Source organism: Schistocerca americana, chromosome 1, assembly GCF_021461395.2.
Source record: "Schistocerca americana isolate TAMUIC-IGC-003095 chromosome 1, iqSchAmer2.1, whole genome shotgun sequence".
NCBI classification, from domain to species: Eukaryota; Metazoa; Arthropoda; class Insecta; order Orthoptera; family Acrididae; genus Schistocerca; species Schistocerca americana.
Window position 1 is genome coordinate 1,069,694,255 of NC_060119.1, and position 21,945 is coordinate 1,069,716,199.

General features: G+C 39.1%; 1 protein-coding gene across 1 annotated transcript in view; it reads left to right on the forward strand.

Annotated features, from left to right (window-relative positions):
- The window catches only part of LOC124617321 (receptor-type guanylate cyclase Gyc76C-like), a 480,924-nt gene that overhangs the window by 425,015 nt on the left and 33,964 nt on the right, over positions 1–21,945 (forward strand). Inside the window, exons 11-16 of the mRNA XM_047145255.1 lie at positions 7,763–8,023; positions 11,541–11,612; positions 11,697–11,862; positions 19,422–19,568; positions 19,743–19,941; positions 21,711–21,851. Coding sequence (XP_047001211.1) covers positions 7,763–8,023; positions 11,541–11,612; positions 11,697–11,862; positions 19,422–19,568; positions 19,743–19,941; positions 21,711–21,851 — 986 coding nt within the window. The remainder of the gene's footprint in view (positions 1–7,762; positions 8,024–11,540; positions 11,613–11,696; positions 11,863–19,421; positions 19,569–19,742; positions 19,942–21,710; positions 21,852–21,945) is intronic.

Below are 21,945 nucleotides of genomic sequence, written 5' to 3' on the forward strand. Positions count from 1 at the left end.
ATTTATACTATTGCTGATTATTAATATCTCTTTGTAATCTTACAACATTGTTTTCCTCTATGGCTATATTTTACATTTTTTCATCGCAGATATTAACATATTTCGTAATTACATTATGAGTATAGAAATATTACAATCATAAATACTTTGAGAATATTATTACAGAAAATATTACAATAATAACCAATGTCCTTTATACAAAATTAAATAATATTTTTTGTTAAACAATTACAGTACATACGAATTGCTTCATAGTAGTGTACATAGTACAATTAAATGTCATTTCAGTTTATTAACAGTGTGTGTGCTGCCAGAGAATGTTACAATATGTTAGAAATGGCCTCCTGGGATGTCAGAGTTGCTTAGAAGGGGCTGCATATGTCTGTCAGCTTTGCTCTGCTGACACAGCACATGGGTACACAATCACACATGGCAGTTCTTCTTCACCCTTGGCCACACAAAGCATTCCATGATGAGATGCATGATAGCCTTAATGCCAAGGCTTGAAAGTCGCAAAAACTTGGTGATGCAACTCAGCCGGGACAATAGGTCGTATCACACCATACTGACCTGCCTGAGCCCAGTAGGTTGCAAAAACTTATCTGTAGGGAATTGAAGAGGCCTGATGTGGTAGGTTCAAGTTCAATATCATTGTTCCATAAGTGGGCCAGTTCATCGAAATTAATAGGAGATGAGATAGCATTGACACGTGTCAGATAATCAGCCATGACATTTTCTGAGCCACTGATATATCGGGTATCTGTTGTGTACTGGCAAATTGAAACCTGTGCAGTGGAAGGTCAATAGCATCTGCAAGGGGATGATGATCCATGAAAATTGTAATATTCCTTCCTTTGATGTCTGTGTGGAACTATTTAATGGCCATGTACACCACAAGAAGTTCCCTGTCAAAAGCTGGCAACTTACATTGATCATAGAATGAAGGCTTTTGTGTCTGGATCACACGGCTGCTGGTAAACCTTTTGGGATGTGAGATATCATTGTCCAAGAAACTCTTCTGTTCCTGAAGTTTTGTCCAGGACTGCGCTGGACATCTTCAGTTGGCAAGACTCAGTGGAGGAGCACCTCTGAAGATGTCCAGCGCAGTCCTGGACGAAACATCAAGAACAGAAGTTTCTTGGACCACAACCTCATATGCCGAAAAGTTTACCAGCAACTTACATTCAGTCGTAGATAGGCTTTTGGGAGGGAACTGGAGTGGCTGAGTTGTATTACCAACATGGTATTGAAGAATTGCACCTTGTGAAATTACTTGTGTCTGCCATAACAGAACTGTGAGGGTCTGTCAAGGGATGGGTGAGAGTGATGGCATGCATGTTCTAAAGCTGTTTCAAGATCCTCAAAAGCTTTCATCATATCATCAGACCACCATACGTTGTGATTCCTATAAGTTTGTTTGTTTGCCAGCTCATGTGTCAGTAAGGGGGCTTGAAAAGTTGCTGCCACTGGCAGATTGCATCTGTAAAAATTGATGGTGGTGGATCACAAACAAGGATTTTGTGGAGGGTGTATATCCTCACAGGAGATGGTGTAACCAAGATAAGTAACAGAGGTGCGTCGAAGTTGTGATTTATCGTGATTAATCTTGACACCATTACATGCCAGCAAGTCCTGTAGCTCATGTTCCTTGTCAGAGAAGAAGAAAATGAGAATGTCGTCTAGGTACACAGAGCAGTAAGAGCAGTTAAAGAGAAGTTAGTCTACAAAACATTGCCAAGTTTGAGCCACATTTTTTGAGACCATAACACATGTAACAAAATTTGTAATGGCCAAAGGGGGTGATCGAGGTTGTTTTTGGTATTTTGTGCATATGCCTTGTGGCAGTCCAACACAATGAAAATGTATGCTCTGCTAAGTAGTTGGGCAAAATCTTGAATGTGTGGGATAGAATAATTGTCTATTAGAGTACGCACATTGAGAGATGATAACCACCATAGAGGCACACTATGCCATCCTTTTTGGGGACTTAAGTATATGGGGGAAAACTAATTACTATCTGATGTGTGAACAGTGCTTGCTCACTGAAGTTCACTGACTGCAGGCTTAGTAAGGCATAGTTTGTTTGGAGGGAGGCAACGTGCGTCTATCATGACAATTTTATGTGTCGTCCCATTCATAATAGCTTTCATTTGAACCAAAGAATACAACATGGGGATGTCTTGAGCAGGAATTGGTACCACACAAGAGCTATTAACCTGAGATTCCATTGGTGCAGATGATGGCGGGCACACCAGAGTCATAAGAGGTGCTTTGCTGGTGCGGGATCCAGCACCATAGATGGTCGGCATATGAGGCACAGCGCATCAGCGAGGTCCTGCTTAGTCATTGAGATGGTGTGATTCAGTCCTGCATTGTGAGCACAGTGGTCGTCCACCACAAAGTGCTCTGATTGGAGCTGAGCCACAGATGTGTTATTCTACACAGAGTACACGAAAGAACTTGCCCCCCCCCCCCCCCCCCCCCCCCCTTCTAACAGCCGTGTACCGCAAGTCTCTAGAGGAACGGAAAGGTTCCAAATGATTGGAAAAGAGCACAGGTAGTCCCAGTCTTCAAGAAGGGTCGTCGAGCAGATGTGCAAAACTATAGACCTATATCTCTGATGTTGATCTGTTGTAGAATTTTAGAACATGTTTTTTGCTCGAGTATCATGTTGTTTTTGGAAACCCAGAATCTATGCTGTAGGAATCAACATGGATTCCGGAAACAGCGATCGTGTGAGACCCAACTCGCTTTATTTGTTCATGAGACCCAGAAAATATTAGATGCAGGCTCCCAGATAGATGCTATTTTCGTTGACTTCCGGAAGGCATTCGATACAGTTCCGCACTGTCGCCTGATAAACAAAGTAAGAGCCTACAGAATATCAGACCAGCTGTGTGGCTGGATTGAAGAGTTTTTAGCAAACAGAACACAGCATGTTGTTATCAATGGAGAGACGTCTACAGACGTTAAAGTAACCTCTGGCATGCCACAGGGGAGTGTTGTGGGACCATTGCTTTTCACAATATATATAAATGACCTAGTAGATAGTGTCGGAAGTTCCATGCGGCTTTTCGCAGATGATGCTGTAGTATACAGAGAAGTTACAGCATTAGAAAATTGTAGCGAAATGCAGGAAGATCTGCAGCGGATAGGCACTTGGTGCAGGGAGTGGCAACTGACCCTTAACATAGACTAATGTAATGTATTGCGAATACATAGAAAGAAGGATCCTTTATTGTATGATTATATGATAGCGGAAAAAACACTGGTAGCAGTTACTTCTGTAAAATATCTGGGAGTATGCGTGCTGAACGATTTGAAGTGGAATGATCATATAAAATTAATTGTTGGTAAGACGGGTACCAGGTTGAGATTCATTGGGAGAGTGCTTAGAAAATGTAGTCCATCAACAAAGCAGGTGGTTTACAAAACACTCGCTCGACCTATACTTGAGTATCGCTCATCAGTGTGGGACCCGTACTAGATCTGTTTGACGGAGGAGATAGAGAAGATCCAAAGAAGAGTGGCGCGTTTTGTCACAGGGTTATTTGGTAACCGTGATAGCGTTACGGAGATGTTCAGCAAACTCAAGTGGCAGACTCTGCAAGAGAGGCACTCTGCATCGCGGTGTAGCTTGCTGTCCAGGTTTTGAGAGGGTGTGTTTCATGATGAGGTATCGAATATATTGCTTCCCCCTACTTATACCTCCCGAGGAGATCACGAATGTAAAATTAGAGAGATTCGAGCGTGCACGGAGGCTTTCAGACAGTCGTTCTTCCCGCGAACCATACACGACTGGAACAGAAAAGGGAGGTAATGACAGTGGCACGTAAAGTACCCTCCGCCACACACCGTTGGGTGGCTTGCGGAGTATAAATGAAGATGTAGACGTAGATGAAGTGGTGAGGCACTTGGCCAAAGAAGAGCACTCGATGAGAGGTTCATCAGTATCATCGGGGTGCTGAGGGGGGTGGGGAGCTGGGGAACTGACTGAACATGCAATATGTGTACCTGAAGCATGATGCAATAAAGCAGATGACAGGAGGTCAGGTGACAGTCCAAAGTGAATCAGGAAATCAATTTAAAGTACTGGGTATTCAACATCGACGACAAGGAAGGACCATGTGAACGATTTACCAGGGATGAGTTTGATAGGTAACACGACCATGCCATTGTTGATTTATTTGCTGCTTGAAGGAAAAGTTTGGTTGGTATCACATACACTACAGTGAATGAGAGGAGGAAACACTAATGAATGAGAGTGGGACAACACTTACGTCAACTCCAGTGTCGACGAGGAGGAAATGACACATGAGCATAAATCCAAGGCATACAGATGGATTCATGGAGAAGGGGACTGAACAGAATGCAATGTCCATAGGTGCCCCTCGTCATCCTCATGAGATGTGGTTCCTACTGCAGCCTGGATGAAGCATTTGGGAATGTGCAGGGTGGTCAGCAGTTGTGTACAGCATCCCTGAAATTTGTGTGGAACCAGGATAGAGGATACACTGGCTGGGGAGCTGCACATAGGTCAGCTGGGACCACTACACTTCTCGCAGCAGAGGGAGAGGGAAGTGAGGGAGGACCCCTTCCTACCTCGGCTGTTGTTGGTGAAGTTTGGCGAGAATTGGCTGGTGGTTCCCGTTGTTGCCTGACAGGTCAATGTGGTTCATTGTGTTGCTCAGGGTGAGCCTGTGGCCAACCTTTACCATCTGGCATAGGAAGTACAGGCATAGTGTACCAGCCTAAGTAGCAGATGCTGCACTGTGTGAGGGAAGTAAGTGGTGGTGTCAAATAATGGTGTGTGCCTGGTCAGCCAACTGTAGTTTATCCTTGCATGATGATGAGCTATGAGGAAGCAATTGTAAATGTAAAATGGTGTCATGGGCTGCATATGCTGGTGTACATGAAAGACACTCGGTGAGGAGCACACAAACAGAAGAATATTTGTTATGCTCAGGAGGGTTTAGCAACAAGTTGCCAATAAGATCTGCTTGGTCATGCAAAAGGTTCACAAAAAAAATGCTGTCATGTATGATACTGTGTATGTTCAAGAAGTTGTCCATCAAGTTGAACCACATCCCAAGGTTGTCCATTTGTATCGGCAACAGTTTTGGAAAATGACCTGGAGGCAGAGTTTGCAGCAGAGTTGGTAGGGCGCGGTCTTCAGGAGGGTTTGGGGAAGTAGCATCCACTGGTGTCAAACGTGCAACAGTGACAGGTGTGATGTTCTGATGAAAGTGCAGTACTTGTATTGGTGTGATATGATGTACAGCACTCACACATCAAGTGGAGAAGGGGCCTGTATGGCCAAACGATGAACACAGCATGCCCGGCACAAACGATTCGTGAAGCAAGAGGGATAAACGAAAGCAGTGGTGCTGAGGTGGGCTGCCGGAAATCCAACATTTGTTGTGTGTGAAGGTGGGAGCATGAGCATGAGAGAAACCTGATGCAGAAGCATTGACAACCAAAGGAAGATGTGAAATCGTGACTGAAGTCTGTGCAGCACAGTAAGTCGTGTAGATGCAGGGGTATCCTGGCACTGTTGAATGAAGTGTTCCATCGGCCAGTGCAAAAGTGAGCACATTAAATGGCGAGAAAATCAGTGTTGATAATGTGCAGCTCATGTAACGGTGAACCACACTGATGAGAGGGGAGCCATGCATGTGGACCCCTAAACTGTGCAGCCAAATGGTCCATAGTGGAGTGAGATAGAAACTCTGGAGAGAGGAAACCAGAATCTCATGCAAAAGAAACTTCCTAGCGAACATAGAATCCAGTATCAGGGGTCAGTGCAGATGTGTGCTGCACCCGACCTGTCATAACAAAAGAGGTTACAGTTATCTATTCCAGTGGAGTAAACACTGGAGAAATGAGCATTCTCTTTGTGTTGGTGGCATCTGTGGAAAAACATTGTGCTTCACAATTGAAAGTCAGTTCTGTGGTAGTGATGTCCTGTACTGTAGGGAAGGTTGGAGGTTGAGTCATTTGAGCTGGTGTGAAACCAGTAATAAGCAATGCACAAACTGAAGCATATTACTGCAATTCAGGGTCACCAATGTGGATTTTCTATCAATGCTGATGAATTTCACAGATAGAGATAACCAACGTTTACAGTCAAATACACTTCATTCATTCATGATCACACAGAAAAATAGCACAGCATTTGAAAACAACAAAAGCTGCACTGTTTTCCAAAGCTCACTGGATCCAAAGATAGAACCCTCCTTGTTCTAGGGTTATTGTTAGTTGGTGGTTGCCACAAGTGCAACCTACAAGAAGTTTTAGAACAAGAATGGTCTGTGTTGTCTTCTGCCAGTGTCCATTATGTGTAACACAGGCAGTAGATTGATTTACCTTCATCTTTTGGCCCAAAGTTTTCCAGATATCTGGGAGAAGCAGTGGAAAGCATTGATATTATAAATGCCTGTGTCCACACCAACATGTAATCATTATGCGTCAAATCAGTCAGACATATCCCACATAGTTCACTCTGGCTTCCTGTTAACTTTTATCTCTTGTTTGAAGTCAAAAGGTGAATTTGAATATGTAGATAGCAGATCACAAAATTTAGGTGATGAAAATGTACAGGAAAACTAAAATTACATCTAATATTGAAATATACAGGAAAGTAGTGGAGCATATGCAAATTTTGAATATTGGTTTACACTCGAAGATGAACGGAAGTCAGTGTAAGATTTTACCTAATGAGCGAGACTGGAAGATGACTCTCACAAAGTAATGAGAGGAAAGAAATGCAGCTAAAATTTGAAAATATATTGTTAATTTCAGGTGTAATTTAAGGAAGAAAAATTTTGGTAATATGAGGAAAGGACACACTAAGAATCTAGAGTGGGAAAATGAAGTTTCGGACATTTAGCAAGAGACACAAGACTAGACTAAAAGGCAGTTGCAGTAATAAGAGCATAATAAATGAAAAGATACAAGAATACAGAAGAAAATGCAAATGTAATGTTAGTAGAGTGCAGAATGATAATTACCATAAATACGATGAAAGTACAAACCATGAAAAAGTGTAGGCATTTGTAGAACCAAATGGGAAGATTTAGATTCCGGTCTGTAAGGAGGCATAAATTGTAAAGCCTAACATATGTAGGTGATGGTGTGAGGGAAAAATTATGTGGACATTATTTTGAAAATATAAGAGATCTTCATCACGAAAAGTTAAGACAATTGGTGTCAGTGTATTGATACATGATTTACAAGGAGATCATACAATGAAAGGGAATCAACAGAGCAGCTGAAGCTTCACTGTCAAATCCCTGGCTCTTTATACCTCTATTATGCTTTGATGAATCATTAATCAGATTTAAAATCAATAGTTTTGTAGTGTTGAAGATAGTTCTTTGTTTCTGGCACTAGCAGTTCTATCTGCTGTAGAAAAAGCATGCTAATTTTGTAAATTTCTTGCTAGAGTGCACTAGTATACTGTAACATTTATGACACCACATACCAAGAGTTTCATGAATAATTAAGGGAAATTAGCACATGAAACATGTCCCATCACCTTTACTTGCTAAGAATTTCCTTGCATGCTGACAGCATTTGTGGGATAGAGCCCATTATCAGTAGGTAATTCATTTCCTTCAACTTTTAAGTCCTGTGATGTTTATAAATTATCTCATTGATATTCTTCATTCTAGAAGACAGACTATTTCTTTTCTTCAGTCTTATTGGTGTTTTCTGTAACATGTTATATAACAGAAAAAAATATTTTAAAATATTTTTGCAGATGAGTTTGGTCAGTGCAACATCATTTGAATCAAAATGTGGTCCTCAGTGGTTTGCAACTGTTGGACAGTATCGTAATTTGAGAGTGAGGGTCAAAGAGCTGAAATTCTCAAAGAAGAGAGATATTAATCGAGATATTATGAAAGAAATGAGAATTCTAAGAGATCTAAGACATGATAATGTAAACTCATTTATAGGTGCCTGTATTGAACCTATGAGAATACTGCTTATCACAGACTACTGTGCAAAAGGAAGTCTATATGTAAGTTGAACAATATTTTATTGATACTCTGTTACAGATTACATCCTTCTGGATCTAGTTTATTGTTGTAATTTTAATATTTTGTGAGATCAGATACATTTTGAGGTTAAACTAATCTGTAGGTGAGACTTGGTACATCCCGACCTGAATGAAATACTCCATTAGTTAACTATGTCATACTACATAGACAGTAACAATTTTCAATTTATATTTGCTTTGGCTTATGTGCACTGTGAAATTATAATAAATATTTGTATTTTTATATCATTCCATTATATCTTTTATATCTTGTATAAATTTAGGTTTGTAGGTTATTGTATTGTGTATTGAACCAGGGACCTAGAAACAATGGAGAGGCTTCGTCCTGCTGTAGCCCTCAGTGATTCACAACCCCACTACAGGCCACAGTAGTCCACCCACCCCACCACCACCCTACACTGAACCCAGAGTTATGGTGTGGTTCGGTCCCCTCCTGGGAACGTCTCATACCAGTCGAGTGTACCCCATGTTTGCATGGTAGAGTAATGATGGTTTACACATATGTGGAGACAGTGTTTGTGCAACAATTGCTGACATAGTGTAACTGAGGCGGAATAAGAGGAATCATCCCACATTCGCCGAGGAAGATGGAAAACTGCCGATAAACCATCCACATGCTGGCCGGCACACCATACCTCGACACTAATCTGCCGGGCGGTTTTGTGCCGGGGACTGGCACACCTTCCAACTCAGGGTTGTAGGTTATAGTTTCATGAATAATGATATTCTCAAGAAGATATTTCCTTCTGATCATAGAGGTAAAGGCTTCCATTTTTTGTCTCACTGCTACCTTAATTTCGTTTTTTACCATAGCTATCAGAATTGTGGACTTCCAGACTTTCTGTGAGGGCTTCAATTTGAAAATTACTTCAGTCAGTCTGTCCATATATGCAGCTATATGCAGTATATATTAGGTTAAAGTCACCTCCAAATAACACTGTGCTCTAATAACAAAATTTGGAAAATGCCGGAAATCAAAGAGTGTTCAACTTGTTTCAAAAGAGAATTTGCAGATGACGACAGGCAAAAGTTAGCTGATATTTAGGCGTCTATAAAAGGATAGATGTACGAACTACCCAACAACTACCACCTTCATATCTTAGAAGAAGATCTTGCCAAGAACCTGAGAAAATTCTGGTCCTACATAGAATCACTAAGCAGATCAAAGGCTTCTATCCAGTCACTCATGGACTAGTCTGGGGTGGTAGTAGAAGAGAGCAAAAGGAAAGCTGAAGTTTTAAATTTTGAGTTTAAGAAAGGAGGATAATACAAACATAAGGTACCATTGTTTGACCTTTGCACAGACTCCCATATGAAGGACACCCTGATATAGAGAAGCAACCAAAAGAGTTGAAAACAAATAGACCAATTTGTCCAGATGGAATCCCAGTTCAGTTTTACAAAGATTACTCTGTGGCATTGGTCCCTTACTTAGCTTGAATTTTTCATGAATCTCTCACCCATCACAGTGTCTCAAACATGTTTAAAAAAGAATTACAGAACAATATCCATGACATCAGTTTGCTACAGAAATCTTGAACATATGCTCAGTTTGAATATAATGAAGTTCCTTGAGATGGAAAAGCCACTGTTCACTAATCAACACAGATTAAGAAAGCATTGGTCATGCAAAAAACAGCTTTTTTTCACATGATATCCTGCAAGCCATAGATGAAGAGCAACAGGCAGATTCCATATCCTTGATTTCCAAAAACTGTTTGACACTGTGCCCCACTGCAGACTGTTAATGAAGGTACAAGCATACAGAGTAGGTTCCCAGACATGTGAGTGGCTTAAAGACTTCTTAAGTAATAAAATCCAGCGTGTTATCCTTGACAGTGATTGTTCATCAGAGACAAGGATATTATCAGGAGCACCATAGGGAAGTATGATACGACCACTATTATTCGCCACATACGTAAATTATCTGACAGACTGGGTGCAAAGCAGTATGAAATGGAATGAGCATGTAAGGACTGCAGTATAAAAGGCAAATTGTTGTCTTTGGTTTATTGGGAGAATTTTAGGAAAGTGTGGTTCATCTGTAAAGGAAACCCCATGTCCAACACTAGTTGACTCATTCTTGAGTACTGGTCAAGTGTTTGGGCTCCCAACCAGGTCTGATTAAAGGAAAACATTGAAGCAGTTCAGTGGTGGGCTGTTACATTTGTTACTAGTAGGTTTGATCAACATTCAAGTATTACAGAGTTGCTTCAGGAACTCAAATGGGAATCTCTGGAGGGAAGGCAACATTCTTTTTGAGGAACACTATTGAGAAAATTTAGGAAACTGATATTTGATGCTGGCCTCAGAATGATTCTACTGCCACCAACACACATTTCACATGAGGACCACAAAGATAAGGAAGATAAGGTAAGAAAAATTAGGACTCGTGCAGAGAAATATAGACAAGTCGTCTTTTGCTCACTCTATTTGTGAGTGGAACAGGAAAGAAAATGACTGGTAGCAGTACAACGTACCCTCCACTGTGCACCATATGGTGGTGTGCAGAGTATGTATGTAGATGCAAATAATGTAGATGTTCATGTGTTATCCTTGAGTGATTGTACACTGTCAACCTTTATTCATGACCAAAATTTTATAGGGTTTTGTGTGAGCACCTCTGTCTGTAGCTGTGTTTTTTTTACACCTATTATGCAGTAGTTATTGTTTCTTTAGAAGTTTCTTTACACAGTTGATACACCATGGAGGGTATGTCTCATCATGAACTCTTATACTAGATACATATCTATCCAGTACTTGGTCAACTATTCTTTTAAACCTGAGTCACAGGTCCTCTTCGTGTTCCTTACCAGAAGTAATTATTTTGAGTTTCTCTTAGAGGTATGTGACAACTGCCTCTTTATCTAGCTTACTGAACATGTAAGTCTCTCTACTTGTTTTAGTTGCCCTTTGTACTTTAGTAATAATTGTTGCTACAGCTCATAATGTTCATTGATAACAGTGTATGGAGGATAGCCTCAAAGTGGTCAGGTCTATTTGTTACCATTAGATCCATCAGGAGTGGGTTTTGCAAACATCATTGTAAGTGTTCTTTAATTTTAAATTTACCTGTTGCATTATATTGTTACTTGTTGCCCCTGTGTGTATCTCAGTGAGTGCATTCCATCACCACTTTTGCCGCTTTTATCTGCCCTTCAGCTTTTCATTTTGGCCTTTTAGTTCCCAGTGAAGGATTAACTTTGGGCTTTCTTCAGTGTCAGAAATTTTGCTTCTTGGCATTTGATATGTGGTACATTTTTGATGGATTCAAGTATGTGCCTTGAATACTGAAAGTATAAAATATGATTTTTTTTAGGAATGAAACAATCTGATGTGTATATTTGTGGCTGCAAGAATATAGAATGATAGAAGCATTTCTCTGCTGAATATTTTATTGTGGTCTTTTATTTTCCCAAAACTCCTGTTAAAGATAAATTTTACAGCTTACGTATTTTACTGCATTTCATTTTTTCAGGATATAGTTGAGAATGAAGACATAAAACTGGATATGATGTTTATAGCATCACTTGTCTTTGACCTCATCAAGGTAAACAAGCCCAACACATATGTTCTGTAAAATGCTGTGCATAAAATTGGATGATAATCTGATAACCATTATTTCTGTTTATAGGGAATGATTTATCTTCACAAATCAGCTTTGGGTTGTCATGGAAATCTGAAATCATCGAATTGTGTGGTGACAAGTCGATGGGTGCTACAGATTACAGACTTTGGTTTGCATGAGCTTAGGCAGTGTGCAGAAGGTGATAGTATTGGAGAACATCAGCATTACAGAAGTAGGTAACATAAAATTTGGTTTCCTGACATTAAGACTGCAGTTTGTTAACATTAATATATATTTGCCCTTTATTGGTCGTTTCAACAGACTTGAGAAGTAAATATGTTCCTCACCAAAAATACTTAAGTTCAGTTTATTACTGTTTTATCTCCTTCTGTAGCAATGGTTAAAGCCAAAATCAGCTAGAGATTTATTTTATTTTCATTTTTATTTAGTTATTAGTAGTTTATTCATTTATTTTTTCTGGCCGTGTCTATTTATTTCTTGGTCTGGGAACACACACACACACACACACACACACACACACACACACACACAAACCAATCTGCTGTTAGATTCACCTTGCTAAAACCAAGTTTCAGCTTCTGAAGAAACTGTGAAGAATTTACATCTTTGTCAGATTTGAAGAATTGTTCATTTGTAATTTCCCTCAGAGTATCATTACGGTTACTGATCTCTACAGAGCTTTATGCAGTCTATTACAGTTGCAACTACACGGTAGATCACATGATGTAATGAAACACAATTGTCAAAATTATTATTGTAGAGGTCCAGGGTGGATGGCCTCTACAGTAGCAGCGTTCATCTGAGGCACTGGGTTGACATCAGGATGCTAAATACATTAACAGTCACACATTTTATTAGAAAACGAGCTACAGCACTCGTAATGTCATTCCATAGTAATTGCACCCCCTTGGCATGTGTCAACAGTCGACAGCAGTGGAGCTGATGGTTAATGATGCAGTGGCTGGCCAGCAGCTGGCTTGTAGTCAGCAGCGGGATGTGTGCTGCAACACGTGCACCATCCTGACATGACACTGTGACTTGTGGCAGGGCATGCATGCAGATGATAATGCCCACCATGATTCTTGTAGTGGAAGACAGTCCCCAGCAGTGGTGTCTGTCCTTGTGAGCAGAGGCGTTCGGCACCAGCTTACCTGCACAAGTACAGGTGGATGGGCGACTGCATCATCTCAGTCACTTATGCCTGGCTGACTGAGGCCAAAGTCTGGTTGCAGCTGAAGTGTCCTCCAGTGGCCTATCAGTAGCAAGACTCCGAAACCACAGGAGTGGATTTAGAAACAGTAGGCAGGTTGTCAGTGGTGGAGCCCAATACTCAGGGTGGCAGCTTGCAAAATCATACTGCCCCATTGCTGGTTTGGACCTCCCTCATAGTAGGTGCAGCCAGACTGTGAATACCTCTTCTGACAATGCTGGGTATTTATGCAGGTCAGTGCCCACTTATGCTGAGACACTGCTTCTAACCCCATACACCAAAACAAGAACAGCCAGGAGGTGTGACAATTGACCTGCCGCTACTATGATCGGTACACCATTTTGCTGTATCATTAGTCCTGCGAGCACTGGCCTCCGGTCTGCCATGTGAAAACTGGCCAGTTCCTCCATCTGATGCAACAGTGCTTTGGTCCACTCTGTGCCCACTGGCATCCATGGCCCACTTGGAACAGCTGTGACAGTGTTACTGTTTCACTTAGTACTGCTGAAAATAATGTCAGCACTACTGATAAATGAAGAACTACTATGGCTTTTAAACGATCATGTTTGAAATGACTGGTTTTGCATCTTGCAGCTGCATCCTCAAGTACACATAGTCAGTTCATATAAAGTAGAGTGTTAAATGGATGATCCAACATTTTCAGTCAAATCAAAATAAAACCGTCAAGGAACATTATTATTATTACTATTACTATTGTTGTTATATTAAACCACCTGAATAGCTCAACTTGTTAAAGGTTCTGTTTCCAAACATGAGGAGGCATACCAGCCCTATATGAAATCTGCCCAGCAATCTAACGATGAGGGCCAGTGTGCTGGCCAGCCTGAATGTGGTTCCTTGGTGGTTTCCCACATCTGATTAGATTAATACAGGCCTGATACCCAATCCCACCTCAGTTACATGATTTTCAACCATTTAGAAAACATTGTCATACTTGTACATGAGATAACATTCAATGCAGATAAATGGCACATACATCTCATCCTGGTGGGAGTGGTGGTATCAGGAGGGGCATCTGGCCACCCATTGTCACTGACATTGCAAATCCTAATTAACATTCTGACCCCATGGAGACATGGAATAAGGCCAAGAAGAAGAAGAAAAGTTTATTATTACTATGTTAACTGCTATAGATTTGGTACAGAACCAACGTGGAAAAATTTAATGGTCTTCACATGAGAATTGATAACAAAATTCTATGTGTGTGTCATTTTGAAAGTTGAACAGAGAAGATGATAAGTAGACCGATAAGCTTAAGTTACTGTTTAATAACTGTCCTCAAATGGGTATTTTGTTGACTCTGTGTTGCTTGAATGAAAGTGAATTCTTTCAAGCTGCAGCTACAGATAACAAATTTCAGTTTTGTCATTTTTAGTCTGATGACTGGTTTGATGCAGCTCTTCAAGCTAGTCCATCCCATACTAGCCTCTTTATTTCTGCATTACTACTGGAACTTATATCCTAAATTCATGATTACTTGATGTCTCAGGGTGTGCTGCAGGACTGCGGCTGTAAGTCACATGGCTGTAATCTTCCAAGCATTGTTAATAAGAGACACCACAGTTGTATTTCAGGTATGTTTATTACATCACAATGTCCGCCCCCAGTAGCTGGGTGGTCAGCACGACAGAATGTCCATCCTAAGGGCCCGGGTTCGATTCCAGGCTGGGTCGAAGATTTTCTCCACTCAGGGACTGGGTGTTGTGTTGTCCTAATCATCATCATTTCATCCCCATCGATGCGCAAGTCACCGAAGTGGCGTCAAATTGAAAGACTTGCACCCGGTGAATGGCCTACCCGATGGGAGGCCCTAGCCACATGACAGAAAAAAATTACGTCACAATTGGTTTTATTCAATGAACGAAAACTGTTGGTGTATTTTCAGTATCACCTAATGATTTTCATTGAATGAAACTAGTTGTGATGTAATAAACATACCTTAAGTACAGCTGTGGTGCTTATTATCATCAATAATGTGAATCATGAATCAGCCATGCAACACAAAATGATAGAGTATGTTGCAAGGGATCTACAGCTACACCTACTTACAAGCTCCAGAAGCCACCATATGATGCGTGACAGAGGGTACCCTGTACCTCTGCTAGTCATTCCCTTTCCTATTTCACTCACAAATAGAGTGAGGGAGAAAATGGCTGTCTGTATGTCTCTGTACGAGCCCTAATCTATCTAATGTTATCATTGTGGTCCTTGCATGAAATGTACATTTGTGGCAGTAGAATTGTCCTGCAGTCAGCCTCAAATGCCAGTTCTCTAAATTTCCTCATTAATATTCCTCGACAAGAACATTACCTTCCCTTCTTTAATCCGACCCGGTGCAGATTCCAAAAACTCCTAAACAGTACTCAACAATGGGTTGCACTAGTATCCTGTATGCAGTCTTCTTTACAGATGAACAAGACTTTCCTAAAATTCTTCCAATAAACTGAAGTTAACCATCTGTCTACCCTACTAAACTCCTTATGTGCTCATTCCATTTCATATGGCTTTGCAACATTATGCCTAGATATTTAATTGACATGACTGTGTCAAGCAGCACACTGCTAATGCTGTATTCAAGCATTGTGGGTTTGTTTTTCCTACTAATCTGCATTATCTTACATTTTTCTACCTCTAGAGCTAGCTGCCATTTAAATTTTTGTACATTTAGAGCTAGCTGCCATTCATCACACCAACTAGAAATTTTGTCTAAGTCACCTTGTATCCTCCTAAAGTCACCTGAACCTGGGGTCTGGGGCATGAGCTGCCAGAGTTGGCAGTCATGTGTGCATGCGGTGTGCTTGCTTGTGTGTATGAATGGCAGGTGTCTCTCTGTTTCTCTTTTGCTGATGAATGCTGTGGCCAAATGATTTGTGTAAGTGTTTTTTAATAGTGCCTGTCTGCAATGTAATGTGTCTTCTTTATAGTAAGCAACAATCTACCTTTTCCTACATCGTAGATATTCCTACATGGAGTTTGCATTGCTTGATTTGATGAAATTATTCATTTTTAGAAACAGAAAAAAATAAGCTTATAAGGAGGCTGCTATAGTGCATTTTTGAGGATTACATACTGAGATTTGAACATTCTCAAATCCTAATGGTAACAATAATTTTGACTATTGATAACTTTTGAAATACTTGGCTTCCAGAAAAGAAAGAGGTTCATTAATAGAAACCGGATTATATGCATCATAAAAACCTTAAAATATACTTGCAAATGTGTGTGAAAAATGCTTAAAAAATGCATGAAGAATGTTGAAATACGCAAGATCAAATAATAAAAAATCTTGGTAGTTACTGTGTTCATTATATCTCAAAGTCGAACCTGTTCATATCAAATAAGAGGAAGAGCACTGGCCACACGAAAAATTGGTGCATTTAGAACTCTGATGTCATTTTCTGAATACTTTCTGGTAGAGGTTAGGAAGGGAGCCTTTCTGGGGTTATTTTTTAAAAATTTGCAAAATGGGACGCATACCGCGTTTCAAGAATTGTTCCTTCTTTGCTATTGTTGTCAGTAACAAGCAGATGGGATGTGAGTGATTCGCAGTGAAACAATCGATACGTATAGGACCAACTTTGAGATATATCACATGCAGAGGGGCATGCTCAAAAACTCCGTAATATTTTATTTAAAAAACCGTATACAATCATGAATTTTTTTGAACAGCATTAACTTTTAATTAATACTATTGGACCAAAGCATCATTTACAATTTATTTTACATTTTTCTACTATTGTAAACGTAAATGACCAAGTGCTGTTCCAAATGTTCGTGTGTCTTTGATCACTCAAAAAATTTTTATAAGCAGAAAAGAACCATTCTGCATCAATTGAGGTAGGTAACTGGGCAGTACTTGAATTTTGATGCTATGTTGGTCCTTATTGTTTCTGGTAAATGTTCACCTGTCCCATTAATAAAATTATCAATTTGGCACAAGGGTTCAATGCCTGGGTTTTTCAAACTTTTCTTTAAGTTTTCTTTGGGATACCCCCAGCAATGAGTAGTTCACTAGAATAATTTTATTCATTAACTGAATAGATTCATTCAGTGCCAAACCCTGAGTTTCAAGCTTTTTAATACTTGCAGGTATATGGGAAAAATAAGTGCTTATCACAGCAATGTCTGTTTGAATACTGCAAACATTGAAAGCTTCCTTGCACTGGCAAACTGTCAAAGCCTCTGCACTATCAAAGCCATTTACTACCTTTTAATGGCTTTGAAATGTTCATTGTAAAACAACACAGCTTTGACCCACGTACCCCTACATGTTATTACTGGTTCGGGAGGTAAAGACACATTTGGTAGCTTTTCTTTGTAGGTCTTGATGTGAGCAGGAGCCTTTAGAAACACTTTCTTTGTGAATAAAATTTGTTTATTTACATTCCCAAATGTGGAACGTACTTCATGTGATGTACTTTGCTCATGGAGTACTTCATGAGCAAAGCACATCACATGAATCAAATTGGGATAAAATACTCGGAGGGCTTTCCTGCTTTGATCATATAGGGAACAGCATCTGAAATAAACACAAACACACTTTCATCTCCAGAAGATTCTGGAAATATTTTTCTAATATCCTCATTAACAAATATGGTGATCATAGAATGATTTACTTTTTCAAGTTCTTTGCAGGCCGCTAAATAAGAAGAAGAAGAAGGCTCTTCTTTTAAAGTACCAACAATTAAATTTGCAATGTAACGGCCACAAGTATCTGTAGTTTCATCAGCTGATGTTGTCCTTGAGTTCATTGCGTATTTCTTCCAGAACATTTACGTAAATTGTTGGTATGTAATTTTTACACAATGTTGATTCATCTGGTATATTTTGATTTAGGCAATATTTGTGCAGGAAGCCTTTGAGGATAGGGTTTGTACATTTGTGAAGAGGAATATTGCTAACAATGAATGATTCACATAGATCCATGTTAAACTGATGTTTTTGGTTATCTTAGGACAAATCCCTGCTACTGCAACTTGCTGTTGTGTGAAGTTGTTGTCATTGTCCTTTCTTCTGCATTCCTGCGATATGAAGACTTGTCTTGACATGCTGGTCTATTTGAAACTTTTTTTGCATGAATTGTTTTTCTTGCAAATTCAACAATGTAAAACAATTCTGTCATATGTTAATGTTCCAGCATGGTCAGCTATCCATGAAATGACGTTTCTTTTTTCGGGCGGCATAGTGCACAACATGTTACACACTAAATGTTGTAAACACATTCAGCTGTGTACAAGTAAATAGAAAGCTAAACTGAAACAATGGACGTGGAACTACAAGCTTGCGTAGTGTAATTTAATTGTTTCCAACATCGCATGCACTATGACAGCGGGGGAGATTAAACGGGGGCACGGGTGCAGGAGCATTGTCTCTGTCTGCCTGTTCCTGTTCCTCTTCTATAATGATTTCACTAGGCAGTGGCCTCTTGGTTAGCGATTGCACGCAGTTCTAGAGCGCGGTCAGTCTGTGAGACATCAAACTAGATAGAACTAGAGACAGCTCATCTAAATTTTTAAAATACTGTAAACATAGAGCAAAAATATGCAGTGTCACTAGTTTTTAGTTGAAATATGCAATAACCATTGCAAAGGAGCCAAATATGCAAATGCATATGCAACATGCAAATGCATATAACCTGGTCTCTATTCATTAGTAAGAAGAAGATGAAGTCTTTCAAATGATATACATCAGTCGTAAAACAATCAATTGTCAGTCACAGTGAATTTCCAACTAGGAGACCAAACTGCTGGCCAGTATGTACCTTCAAGATCCCAAATTCTAAGTAATAACAGTGGACATGTATAAAAGTACAAGAGCTGTCTTACCTTTTGGAACTTGTCCTGTTTGATGAAGAATGGGTAGTTAATGAAGGTTAGAAAGAAGATGTGTCACTCTGTTGCTGGGATGAGAGGGATGCACCTGTTGTAAGGATGAGGAAATACAATGGTGAAGATGAGCTGTGAAAGAGAGTAGGATGGCAGAGGCAGAAGTTTTTATAGTTATATGAAACTGTAAAGACAGCTGTATTTATCATACATGGAAGGTCACAAATGTGTGACCTGTGGCCTAAATTCAATAAATCTGATGTCCTCCTTTACTATGTAGGAGCAATTGCTTTCGTCTAAGAGTATTATATGGAGGAAACTCATTCTAAACAAGGGTTAGCTTGATAACTGCAATCCAGTCTCAAAATTGTCTTATTCCCTGACATATGCCTCATATAATATGATGTTATTAAGCTACATTTGGTTTCAGTTCATTATTCTCAAGTAGAACCAATTTCTATTTATGATGTTGCGTTAATCACTCACTGTGTTTCCATTTTATACAACCAGAGTTATTTGTCTTTTGAAACCACAGTAGTTTTTGGAATGGCAGGAGCTTCTCGCTTAACATTTGTGTAAAGGTGCACATGTTTTTTACGAGAGACAGAGCACACAGTTGTTAATTTTCAGAAAATCAGTACCCTTATAATACGCAAATTTTGTTAAACAAATGAAAATTGAAGTAAATTTTATTTTAAAATTCATATTTTGCAGGTTGTTTTTGGAAAGCACCAGAACTTCTGAGAGATGATACTGCTATTGGTGGTACACAAAAAGGAGATGTATATGCTTTTGCTATTATTCTTTATGAAATTATCGGACGGAGGGGTCCTTATGGAGGATGCCCGTATGAACCAAAAGGTACTGCTTGTTGACGAATTCCGAAAATAAAATGGCAGTAATAAAATGAAAGAAATTCATCATAAGACTTCTATTTTCAGATTAGAGTACTTACTTTCTGTTTTAAAGGTTCACATTAGATTAAATACAAGTAAATAGTTCTGGTTTTGCTGAAGTCAGCATATATGTTTTCAGAGATAGTGGAACTAGTAAAACGTGTACCATCTGAAGGAGAAAAACCATTTCGACCAGATTTGGCTGTTCTTGATGAGTCTGACATTGATTGCACTGATTATATAGTAAAATGCATTGAAGACTGTTGGGAAGAGAATCCTGAACACAGACCTGACTTTCCAACTATCAGAAACCGTTTGCGGAAAATGAGAGAGGGCATGTATGTCACTTTTCCTTCTTATAAATCATAGATTTTTACAACATTGTTGTGGATCATAACCTGCCTGATAGAGCAGAATAGAACTAATACTTATGTGTGTGAATCTGAAAAAAATTCTGCAACTTAGTTTTATGACTTTGTCAGTGGCAGTATTTATTTTATTACTTAACTATTAGAAATGTTCAGAATGTAACTTTGTGTACAAATCAATTTGCAATGTGAATGTGAAATGACTCATTCCACATCATTACAATCTATTGTGCATAATGATCCATGGAACATATAACTAGCTAACTAGGTAAAGCTATTATGAAACACATAGATAGTGCATTATAGTCAGCCCTAAATGCATTCAACATTTGTTTTTAAAATGTAATTTGCTATCTTTTACATTTACATAACTTACCATAAAGACTTCACAACAAAGAATTGTGCATATTGAAAAGGAAGTAGATTTGATATGTATTGGACGTAAGAGATGGGACATTGAAGGAACTGAAGCAGAGGGTGATGGGAGGGTACTAGAGGTCAGGGAAGGGAAGGAGATGAGGGACATAAGGAAGGGAGAGACAGATGGAAAGAAAGATGAGTGTTAAAGCTGAACTAACAGCAAAAGTGATTCTGGAAGCACATATTTTCTCAAAAAGTTTTATATACTTTGTTTACAGACAATACAGGTACAATGAATATGAGTACCCTACTTCTTCTTTGTAATAATTTCCCATTTTTATCCAAATCATGTATTTGGCGACCCACTATAGGAATAAGATTGTATTCTCAAAACTTTCACAAGTAAATATGTATTCAATGTACCCAATAATATCAACAAAAAAATTGTCTTCACTAAATTACAACTCATCAAACAGAGTTACAGGGGACCAATTACTTGGTGAAATGTTTCAGAGAATTTAGACATGCATTGTATACTTATTGTACAGTTATTGTCTCCCTTAGAATATCTCAAAAATATATAACAGACAGCACAACAGACAAGAAACATATGTGTTCACCATGCATACACAGTACGTTAAACTACTTTTGAAGTGATCCCAGGAAAAGAGGGACTCACATTTTGAGTGGACAAGGGCTATAATGGCAACTATAGCATGAGAAGTAAAAATGAATTAAAAGAAAGAGAAATGACTAGCAGAATTAGAAACTGGGGGAAGAAAAATGAACTAGAGAAAAAAAGAGTGAGGGTGGGGGGTAGGAGGGGTGATGAAGAAGAAAAGTAAAAGAAAATAGCAAGAAACAATAAATATATGTTATGAAAATATGATGATAAAAACAGAAAGGGAGAGGGAAGGGGGTGGTGGTTAAAGGGGGTTATGTGGATACTCCCACCAGACACTAGTTTTCCTGAACTCTGGAGTGAGAAACTTGCTGTCTAACATATACTTGCATCCCAATGCCCTCCTGTACCTAACATCAATTAACAAATTCTGTCCTTTCTTTTTTTTTGTTATTGATATCAACTTTTCACGAAATTTTTTGTTGTATCATAGTAACCTCTTTAATTTTAGACCATTTGTGTTGTCATATATGTCCATTGATAATGGCAGCAGATATATATCTGATCACTCATATTTTATAGTCTGTGTATGCTAGTAGAATGTACAACACTTCACATGAATAGTAATTAGGAACTATTAAAAGGTTTACTCCATGTGGATATTATTTCATTTTAATTGAAATGTGAAATGACCCCATTTGATGTGAAATAACGTTAGTGCTATTACAAATGCATTTTTTGTGTTTTCTTTGTTCAGGCACAGTAATATTATGGACCAGATGATGGAAATAATGGAAAAGCATGCTAATAATTTAGAGTACTTAGTTAGTGAGAGAACACGACTCTTATTTGAAGAAAAGCGTAAAACTGAAGACCTCTTACACAGGATGCTGCCAGCGTAAGTAAAAACAGTAAAAAATTATGAATTAATCATCAGAAAGGGGGTGGGAGGCAGAACGAAAGAGCTAACAAAGACAGTGAATGTAACTGTT